Source organism: Phoca vitulina, unplaced genomic scaffold (assembly GCF_004348235.1).
Source record: "Phoca vitulina isolate PV1807 unplaced genomic scaffold, GSC_HSeal_1.0 scaffold66, whole genome shotgun sequence".
Taxonomy (NCBI): domain Eukaryota; kingdom Metazoa; phylum Chordata; class Mammalia; order Carnivora; family Phocidae; genus Phoca; species Phoca vitulina.
This window is the reverse complement of record NW_022589769.1, coordinates 8,576,226-8,587,144: the sequence shown is the minus strand read 5'-3', so window position 1 is coordinate 8,587,144 and position 10,919 is coordinate 8,576,226. Positions and strand designations below refer to the sequence as shown.

Here is a 10,919-nt window from a genome sequence, read left to right as displayed (position 1 = left end):
GATTTTTTTTCTTTTTTTTTTTTTTTTGTGGGGGAGACTCTCTGTGCCTCCTGGACCTGGATCTGTTTCCTTCCCCAGCTCTGGGAAGTTTTCAGCTATTATTTCTTCAAATAAATGTTCTGCCCCCTTTCCTCTCTCTTCTCCTTCTGGGATCCCTATAATGTGAATGTTTTATGCTTGATGGAGTCACTGAATTTCCTAAGTCTATTCTTATTTTGCGTAATTCTTTTTTTCTCTCATTTGTTCAGCTTGATTACTTTCTATCACTCTGTCTTCTAGTTCATTAATTCATTCCTTTGCTTCTTCCAGCCTCCTATTTATTCCTCAAGTATATCTTAGATTTCATTTATTGAGTTCTTCATCTCTGGTTCCTTTTTTATGTTTTATTTCTCTTTGTTAAGGGTCTCACTCATGTCCTCCACTCTCTTCTCAAGGCCAGTGAGTATCTTCATGATCATTACTTTAAATTCCCTATCAGGCATGTTACTTACATCCATTTCACTTAGGTCTCTTGCTGTGGTTTGGTCCTGTTTTTTCATTTGTGATAGATTCCTCTTTCTCCTCATTTTGCCTAACTCTGTCTGTCTGTTTCTGTGGGTTAGGAATGTCAGTTTCGTCTCATGCTCTTGAAACCAGTGGGTGGAAGTGCACTTTTAATGAGGTAGGGCTTGTCCTTCTCTGCAGGTGAAGTGCAGCCCCCCTTGAGACTGGTGTCACGTGGGTTCTGGGTTCCGCAAGGTGGCTGTGTGGTTATGATGGGGGCGGGGGAAGGAAATGGCACCTGCCAGCTCCTTTGTTCCTGGAGGAGTCCCTCAGGGAACTCTGAGATGACTAACCACCACTGCCTCATGTAAGCCCCAGGTGCCTTGCAAACTGCTGCTTCTAGGCAGAGAAGGCAGGCTGTTGGTTGTGCTGGCTCCGTATGGGTGGGGACTCAGCTCCTGATTGCCCTCTGGGCTCTCTCAGAGCAGAGCCACTGATTTTTAAGGTTTGAGGTTTTATGTCCCCCTGGTTGTAAGCACTCAGAAAATTTGGCTCCTTTGATTTTCAAAGCCAAATGCTTTGGGGATTTCTCTGCCCTTGCAGGCTCCCTAGTGTGATAAATTGTTTTCTCTCCCCTCTCTGTGCGCATGGCTCCCTCCCTCTGGTGGTTCCCACTGAGCCCTCACCCTTCCTACCCTTTTTGATGTGATATTTTCTCTACAATTAGTGGTGGAGTTTGTTTGGCAAGTCTCTGGGGTCCTTTCCTGGGTGTTGGCTCTCATACAAGTGTTACCTAGTTGTATCCAAGGGATGAGATGTGTTTAGAGTCCTCTTACTCTGTCATCTTCCCAGGAAGTCTCCTATCAAGTATATTTTTAATTTCGCTGTGTTTTTCCTCTTTGATGGGTTCTTTTTTATCTTTTTGTTAAGGATCTCATGGATGTCCTCCACTCTTTTCCCCAGTCCAGTGAGTACCTTTATGATCATTACTTTAAATTCTTTATCAGGCACATTACTTCTCTACATTTTGTTTAGCTCTCTTGCTATGATTTTGTCCTGTTCTTTCATTTGGGACCTACTCCTCTTACACATTTTGCCTAACTTGCTGTGCTTCTCTGTGTTAGCAAAGTGAGTTGTTTCTTGATCTTGAAAGTAGGGGCCTTGGGGCGCCTGGTGGCTCAGTCAGTAAGCATTTGCCTTCGGCTCAGGTAATGATCCTGGGGTCCTGGGATGGAGCCCTGCATAGGGTTCCCTGCTCAGCGGGGGGTCTGCTTCTCCCTCCGCTTCTGCCCCTCCCCCCACTCATGCTCGCTCTCTCAAAAAAAAATCTTAAAGAGAAAGTAAACAGTGGCCTTAGGAAGAAAAGAGGTCCTATAGTGCCCTGCAGGGCCGTGTTCCCTACTGACCAGACCTGGTGCTTCAGGGGTGTCTCCTCTGTGTGTTGCAGGTGCCCTGGTGTGGTGGCTGAGCCGCATCTGCCTTCAGTCCAGTCGTCTGCAATGGCTATTTGCCTGCTGTGGGGAGGGTTCGGTCCCTGTGGTGGTGGTGGTGGTGGTGGTGGTGGTGGTGGTGGTGGTGCACCAGTCTGGGGCCACCTTGGGCTTGAGCTGGGTCAGACCAGGCATTTGCTAGAGATGCAGTAGCATCCAACTGTAGGCCCCTTTCCTTGTGTTGTCCCCTGAGAAGCTTTCATTGGCGGGTGGGCCCGCAATCAGACCAGTTTCTTCCCCCTGCCCACCACTCTAGTCAGTGGGATGGGTCTATGTGGTTGGCTTCCCCTCGCCCGGGGGGAGGAGTCCCTTTGCAGTGGTGGTGGCCCCTGATGGGGCTGCTAGCACACTGCTGAACTTGGGGCCCCAGTGTGGACGGTCTCTGGGCAGGGGTATATCAGGGGGGTGGATCTGCAATGTGCTGGGGGGTAGGGGGCTTCTGGGTGGGCGTGTTTATGAGCAGCCAGTCCTCAGCAGGAGGGCCTCAGGCTGGCCTGGGTGCAGGGGGCAGATCGGCTGAAGTGCAGTGCTGGGGGGTGGGGCAGGGTGCAGGCAAGCTGGGTAGTGAATGTCAGCACTGCGCTCGTTCCCGCAGGTGACCGTGTGCTTATGCTGGGGGTAGGGGGGCGGGAGAGGGAAATGGTGCCTTTGTTCCTGGAGGAGTCTCCCAGAGCTCTGTCCCTCTGGGACACATGCTAAGATTAGTAAAGAACTCTCCCTTTTGTATACCCCAGGCATTTGTTGAACTGCCGCTTCTTTGCTCTATCTCCCTGGGGTGTTTGTTGAGCTGCCTCTTTATTTAAGGGCAGGACACTGTTTTCTGCTGCCCTTCTGGCTCCCCTGGAGCTGACCCTGCTGATTCTGAAAGTTGCAGATGTTAAGTCCCACTGATTGTAAGAACTGGAGAAGTTAGGCCTGTCTGGTATTCAAAGCCAATGTGAGGGGGACTGGTCTTCCCGGTGGAGGTCCCCTAGGTCTCAGGTGCCTGGCGTGGGGTCTGTTCCTCTCTCAGCCTGTGGCATCCCTCTGTCCTGCAGACAGTCCCCTGGCTCAGTCTGGCTCCTGACCACATCTCTTGCCCTCCTGCCCCCTTTGATGTGGCCTCTTCTCTACATTTAGCTGTGGAGAGTCTGCTCTGTCAGTGTTTGGGTCATGTTCTGGGTTATTTGCACTGACCTGGATGTTACCTGTGGGTTTATCTGTGGGACAAGGTGAGCCTACGATTCTCCTACTCTGCCATCTTCGCAGGAAGTCCTGACTGGGGCATTGTTCAGTGTGGAATTCAGGGCAAGCCACACCACCACCCCCAACGCCCCCATCCCCATCCTAAAGTCACCATCTTTAGCCTATTTTGTTCTAGTTGTGCTGTCCTATCTGGGTCTCAGGGGCACTCTCTGCCTTTAAGGATGTTGAAGGGTGAATTAACAGTATCTCTGCAATCCGGCCACCTGGGCACTCTCAGTCCCTGTCCATGGCCTTCAGGAGCCACGTATAAACATGGCAGTGAGGCCAACCCAAGGATGGAGGATCATTCCTCCTAAAGACTTGAGAAGGTCTCACTGGGGCATGGGGAACCTTGGCTCTGGTTCTGACCATGATGCTAGTATCTTGTGTTTTGGTAGCTTCAAGCCAATCACTTCACCCACTGGAGTCTCTGTAACTTTTACTTGTAGGATGAAGGGGCTGAGATTCAGATTTTGCAGAGGAACATCTGAGTTGCCATTTCTGGATGAATGAGGAGTTAAGGTAAGACTGCCTGCTAGAACACAAATTCTCAGTGGGGTCACACAACACACGTTTCATATCACGGTCACCAGTCGGGAATGGCTGGTCAGGGGGCCTTCCTATGTGACTATCCAGGGGCCTGGATCCTTCTGTGGCTCTGCCCACCTTTAAACTGGGAGCTTTGTGAGGTTTCCAAGAAGAGTAGAGCAGAGCGACGCATGAATGCTCCAAAACAAGATGATTCAAAACACTTGCACTGGAAATTTTTTGGGCCAGGTCTGGAAGTGCCCTGCGCCCCTCCCACCCACATTTCATGGGCCAGAAGTTGGCCACAAGGCCACACCTAGGCACGAGGAAATCTGGGAAACGTGGTCTGGCTGTGTGGAAAGGAGGAAACGCGTTGGCTACACAACCAGCCAGCTGGGGAGAGAGAACCGTTTGCCACTTGAAATGGCAGGCCTTCCTGGCTGTCCTCGACTTACCAAAGGGTCTAAAACCATACACTTCGACCTCAACCAGGGGAATCGTGTACAGGAGGGTGTTACAATAATGTCACTGCAAGAAGACAGCAGGCTGGATTAGGGAGTGCGTCCACACCTCCAGGTTTTCCCAGGAGCGGCCCAACTCAGGCCTGGGGTCTGGGCATTCCATCCCCAGTTTGGATGACAGATTCTATAATCACCCAGTAGAGGAAGGAAGAGAGTACTGGATTTGGTAAAGATGCAGGATATTGCTGAAGAGAAGCCATACAGCCACTGTTCCATAAAGACAGTATTTTTTTTTTTAATTTTTAAAATTCTGCATCTGAAAACACAGTATGACAGAAAGCATCTATATACACCTGCAGTGTTTTTGGTATGATACAGTATTTAATACATCCACTGTTTTCTGCAAAAAATTTTGCTTTGTCAGACAGAAACAAACTCCCCTAGACAAAAAAATACAGCTAAGGCACAATTTCGTTGTTTTTCTGCTAAATGAAGATACAGAAAAGGTGCAAAAATGGGCGGGTAGTGCAATCGCTTCCGAGAAACACTGTCTACCTCGAAGAAAAGCGTTCGTAGGATCGGAATTTTGATGACTGGTCAATTTCAGATAGTTCAATCTCTTTTAAAATACTCCTTTAAATAAATAGCAAAATATCTACATCTTTCAGTGTGTGCCATTGGAATTCTCTTTTTTAAACTTTATTTACAGATTTTTTTAAATCAATACATTACAAAATATTTCTGTACAGTTTTATGCATATCATGATCTATAACAAAATAGTTATTTTTAAAAACTATATCACCACATGTCTTTGAGAAAAAAATGAGGGGGACAGTAATAACTTATCATGAGGCCTCTACAAAAAAAACAAATGCTACTGACAACATAATATTAAAAACAAAAAAGAAGACGGAGAAAGGACTCTTAAGGACGGTTGCACTCAATTCCAGTGAATTTCCTATGAGAACCCTGGGGGGTTGTCTTTGGCCACCAACGGGACCTGGAGCGACGAAGTCATGAGCGTGATCCCTTTGAGAACACGACCCACGACCCATCTGCTGGGAATACGGAACACTCTCCCTTTCCAGGCAGGAAGGACGGAAAGAGAAATCGAGACACTCTCCTGATTTACCCTTGAAAGAAGTACAGGAAGTCATCAAGCCGGGGGGGCGGGGGGGCGGCGGGAGAGGGAGGACGGGAGAGCAGGTGCTCACACCGGCCTGGGGCAGAAGCCAGCCCGGTGCCTCGGCAGTGCGTGTGGACAGCTGCACCAGCGAGCTGCCGTTGGCGGGAGCACCGGAGCCTTCATTTTACCCAGAGGAACAACAGGAGAATACTTTTTCTTAAAGACGACACGTAGAAGCCGTTTCTGTCGCGTCTGCAACCTACAGACGGGCAGCCCCTGGCTGAGGAGGTTGCCCTGAAAGCGTCGGGATGCTCTTTCTTCTCGGATGTTGGTAGAAGTTGGAGGGAGAGGGCAGTCAGCTTTCCAAAAATAATGTTAAGGCCACATTTCAAAAAGGAGAAACCTAAGGCTTTTGGGGGTCGGTGGGGGAAGCGGGGGAGGAGAAGCAAGTGGGAGGGAAATGAGGATGGAGCAGAGATGGTGTGCAGGAAGTGGGGGGTGCCAGGGGGCAGAACCTGCTTTCCTGGGGACTCCAGGGGCAGAGGCAGTTGGAGTGTTCCCAGCCAGAGGGAGGGGAGGGGAGGGGAGGGGAGGGGAGGGCCGCCTTCTCCCTGCGGGCTTGGTGAGGGCAGAACCAAAGACAACGTGAGGGGTAGACAGGTGGCGCATGAAAGCCCTCCTCGGTCTTAAGAGGGCTCTACACAGTATCTTGTTCGTAAGGTAAAACAAACAAAAAAACCCAAACTTCTGAGGGAGACAGACAGAGAGAGGGAAACAGAGAGAGGGAGAGAAATTTGCATAGATTGTACATTCAGCTCCAGCACATTTGGGACACCTAATTATTTCCCCCCCTCCCCAGGTAAACTTCTCAGCAGACACAATGAGGTAGCGCCTGTGGTAGACCCATGGGCAGAAAGTAAGGTAACTGAGTTGAAGAGCGTGTCCCGTGAGCCAGCGCAGCTCCCAACAGCGTGCCCAAGACGTGTGCCAAGACGGCTGCTCAAACCTGGGGCTGTTTGACACACCCCTCCCTCCCTGGCCCCTGTCTTTGTTACCTCCGCCTGGGCAGGCTGGAATTCTGGAAAGTGTGGGCCTCCTTAGGTCAGGTCTCCAAATTCTTTTTTTTTTTTTTTTTTTTTAAGCACCATCTTGGGACCAGGCCAGCCTCACAAGCCAGTTCTTCTGGGACCCTTCTCCTCCGCGGGACCGTCTCTTCGGGGTGGAATGACCGGTAAGAGGTTCGTGTTCTTGCTTCAGAGCGATCGGCGAAATGAGCTATAATCTTTGCCCCTTCCTGCTGGTGGCTCATTTCCTCCTCCACCAGGGCACTGCCCGACCTCCTCGCAAACCATCTCTCCAGAGAGCAGAGGGGGTTGGCCGTGCACGGGATGAACTATGGAATTTCTCTTTGCCCACACTCAAAACCGAAAAAAACCCATAAAACAAAAACACATGGTTGACACTTAAAAATCAAATTTCCTATGAAAATCTGGATCTCTGGCTTCCTTTACCAAATTGGAAGATTCTGCAGGCTCACTTGCAAAGACGGGCTGCTGTCTTTGGGTGGGCCGTGCGCACAGACCCCAGTCCCCACCACTCCCAATTGTCTTATGCCAACCATGTTAAGCATTTGCGACCCCTACCACAGAGTGTGGCTTTGACCTAACAGGGTTTGGCCAACAGCTGTTCCTAGTATACCTCCCTTGGGTGCTGTTGGGGGGCTTGTGTCCTGAGTCCCCGGTGGACTTTGCTGTGTAAGGGGTCTTGGCTCAAGCCCCACCTTCCACAGCTGCTTCTCTCTACTCTGCACCTTCCTGGCAAAGAGATGGAGGTTCCAACCCCTGTCCTCCTTGTACTTGTCAACCAGGGAGCCTGAAGGCAGCATGTCCATCCAACCCAGGCATGTGCCCAGAGGAGGTGCAATGCGCCCCTTTTGGGGGCTAGGGTGGTCTTGTTCGTCCTGAGAGCACTGGCATCTTAAACTAGCAAGGGGGGAATGAAGCCCGAATGACTCCTGATCTGACCAGAAAGGTCTTTTTCCAAAGGGAGGTAAGGGCCCCCTTGTTAAATATGGGGTCTATGCATTGCTCGCGTCCTCGAGGGAGACTGCTTTGCGCCTGGCCTGGGCTGTGGGAGTCGGGAAGACAGGCGGCCGCCTGAGCGTCACTGGACGGGCTGGCTGGGAAATGACACAGGGTCTTGAATGCTTCCTTCTCCCCAGCCTGCCCTCAGGCTCCTGGTCAGGGAGCCAGGGGCCAGGCTTCAGGCTGTAACCCGGGTTCATCTCCTGTGGTTGGGTCCCACAGCCAGAACTCACGGCTGCCAGCCCTAGTGCCCTTTCCCGAATCACTCACTCTCAGGCCGATGAAGTTCAGCTGTTACTGTGTCCCCTGGGAAAACATCACCCTTTCCCAAATCCTCCTGGGCTTTGTTTGGAAATTTTTGTTTTTAATAGCAACGTTATTCCCTGGTCCAAAAACCAGAGATCTTTACAGAAACACGGGGTGTGACTGTCTGGCTTCTGAATTCCTTGCTGTGAGCGGGTGTGGGTGGGGGGAGATGGTGCCCAGAGTAGACCGTCTCTGCTTCTTCTGGGGTGGGGGGTGGGGGATATCAGCATTGTCATGGGTGCAGGGAGGGGTCTGCAGGCACACACACCAGACCCAGGCCTGAGCCCTGCACAGGACACGGTGGAAACCACGGGACTCCTAGCAGTCTGGCCAGGAGGGTAAAGAGGAAGGCTCCCTGGGTGGGCTGGGGCAGAAAGAGGTGGTGGCACGGGCTGCTGGGCTCCTAGAGTTTGCAAGTTCATGGAGGGATGATCCGGGTTTTCTCAGCAAGCTCCTCCGAGGTCCCTGGAGCCCCTGGTGACCATGGCTAGCTCTGGGCTCAGTACGACCATTCCTTGTCTTCGTAAACTGGCTTTCTCTCCCTCTCAGGCTTGGAAGGGGGCCCTGCCGTGGGTCCTCTCCCTCCACCCGAGTCATGAGCCTGTCTTGTCCCTGTGCCTGCCGTGGGCAGCAGGGATGGCTCGGGAATTCCAGCCCCACGGGGACCAGAGGACCCGCCGAGGCTCCCTCCTGAGGAAAAAGTAAGGCTCCAGTGTCCCCAGGGGTATCCCGCTTTCAGCCAGCGGATGATGCTGGTGCAAGCATTCTCCTCGTGGTGTCCAACACCCCTGCTTTCCTCTGAGGACATGGAGAATGCGGGGCAGACAGGAGAGAGACAGACACTGGGGGTGGGGAAGGGGGGGGGCCTTTCGTGAATAAAGGCAGCTTCAGTTAGTAAGAGACGTAACTGACAAGCTGCAAAAGCAGCACCTACTCATTAGTCATTGACTAAACCATAGAAATAATAAATACCGAAAGTGTCCCTCCTCCAGACCCTTCCTGGCCCCTAGGACATGCGGCCTGGCGGGACTGCGGGGTGAGCGTGGAGCGGTCAGGAGGGACTGCAGTACCTTCATGCCCACGCTGCCCAGAAACACAAGGATGGGCCCTCCAGGGCAGGGCCGTTAGCAACCGGGGGTGGGCCTTGGCCAAGGAAAGCCTGTCCTGGCGGGGGGGCGGGGGGGGGGGCTAGAATTGGAGAAGGAAGGGGCCTCGGGATGGGCTCTCCAGCGGAGCAGGGCCGGCCCTCCGAGGCACACAGCAAGGACACATTTCAGGTTTATGGCAACTCAAGCAGTTGGAAGAACACTATTGTTTAGGCTTAAACCGCTCTGATGCTCAAGCTTCTAGCTTTCACACGGCATAGCAGAGGGGCCTGCTGGCACCGCGGAGAAGGAAGGGCATGAATTTAGAAACCAAATCTGAAATGCTTGTTCCTGGATGTGAAAAGCCTGGTCACTTCCCTACAGCACCAGGGGGGTGGGGGTGGGGCAATTCCCAAAGGTCTGGAGTGCCCAACTTCGGAGCGCAAGGGCTCAGGCAGGGGGTGGGTATTGCTGTGCTGTCCAGCTCAGGAGTTGGCTCCAAACCATCTCTGAGTTTCATGGCCATTGTCCCCAGACTTCTCCCGGCCCCTGAATGGCTGGGAGATTTGATGCTCATACTCCTGAACCTCATCCCATTGAGGCCACCTCAGGGGGCAGTCTGGAGGGAGGCTGGCCTGGACTGCAGACTTTGGGGAACCTCGGCCATGTCCCATCAAAAAGCTCTCCTGCTTATCTCGTTAGTAAGGAGGACAACTCACTGGACAAGGGCTGGCAGAAGGCTCAGCCAGTCCCCTTTCCCTGCTCAGGAGCAGGAAGATGAGCCCAAGGGTGGGGCTGGAGATCAAGCCCACAGTCTGGGCAGTGCTTTTCATACGGGGTTTTGCAGAGCCCTTGGGTTCTGGGGAGGTACCTCAGGAGGTGCCCCGGGCAAAGGGACTGCCCATTGGGCTGAGCGTTGAGGAGAAAACCTCAGACTCCCCAGCTTCAACCAGAGCAGCCTGGATTTCAACCACACCTTGAACTTCTACCTCCACCTGTGCTTAGTAAACAAAATTCTGCCGCTCAAAATAAAAGTTGGAGAATCACTTGACTGGGGGGATTGGGTCACCGAGGGGGAGGACAAGGAACCTGGAGGCTTCGAGGATCAACCAGAAGAGGTAAGACCACGATGGCGCTGGGACCCAGCAATCCTCGCCCCCAGGGGCCAGCGTGCCCAACGCGGGTCGTTGGCAGGAACTACCTTGACCTCCGCACCTTCCTTCTCCATCTTTCTGTAGCCGGGAGAGCCCCCTCGTCACAAAAGGCACCCCCCGGGACTGGGGGGCCAGGGTCCGGGCGCCACCGGCCCTCGAGCTGCTTTCCCTCTGAGATCTGCTGAGGCCCACGCGGGCCCGGTGCTACCTGAGCCGGCCATCGGGTTTGACGGCCCCCAGCTCGGACTTGGGGTCGGGGCTGAAGGAGCTCCAGGCCGTCTGGCTGCAGGGCTGCATGACGGGGCAGGCACTGAGGCCTGTGGTGCAGACGTCCATGGCAGTCCACATGCCACCTACCAGAGAGTCCAGCCAGCGCTCCAGCACCGCGCCCGTGGAGGCTGCGTTCCTCCGCGCCTGCTCCACCTGGGCCGGGCTGATGGGCAGGCTGAGGACGGGGTTCAGGCTCTGGAAGCTCTGCTCCATGTAGGCGCTGCGGGGGGGCCCGTTGTGCAGCTTCAACGCCTCCTCTGAAAGCCACAGGGAACAAGGAGATGGTCAGGAGGGTCACAGAGCGCGTACTGCCCGGGACAGTCTCCTGTGGTTTCTCAGCAGCCCCGTGGCACAGACGAGGACACAGCCTCCAGGGACACTCCCTCCACAGCCACGAGCCCACTTTGTGCAGGGCACGGTCCCCACGTCTGTCCACTGAGCACAGGCTTACAGAGCAGCTCAGCAGTCCAGACCATTCGTTCACTCATTCATTCATAAGTTTTCAGCACCTACTTTGTGCAAGGCATTCGTTCAACACATACCTCTGTCTGCAAGGTACTCATTCATTCATTTGCTAAAGATTAAGGGCCAGGCCCCACTCCACCTGGCGCGGAGGGAACCAGATAAGGTTTACAGCCCCGCGGAGGGAGACTGGACAATCCATAGATAAGGTCCTTTCAGCCGGTGATCAGTAACTAACTCGAACG

The 10,919-nt window shown here is 53.2% G+C and overlaps 1 protein-coding gene across 4 annotated transcripts in view; it reads right to left on the bottom strand.

Annotated features, from left to right (window-relative positions):
* Window positions 1-4,456: 4,456 nt before the first annotated feature.
* XYLT1 (xylosyltransferase 1) overlaps window positions 4,457-10,919 on the bottom strand; it is a 296,901-nt gene continuing 290,438 nt past the window's right edge. For all 4 annotated transcript variants that reach the window (XM_032392163.1, XM_032392164.1, XM_032392165.1 and 1 more), the window contains one exon: window positions 4,457-10,469. In XM_032392163.1, the coding sequence (XP_032248054.1) occupies window positions 10,147-10,469 (323 nt within the window). In that variant the 3' untranslated portion in view covers window positions 4,457-10,146. The remainder of the gene's footprint in view (window positions 10,470-10,919) is intronic.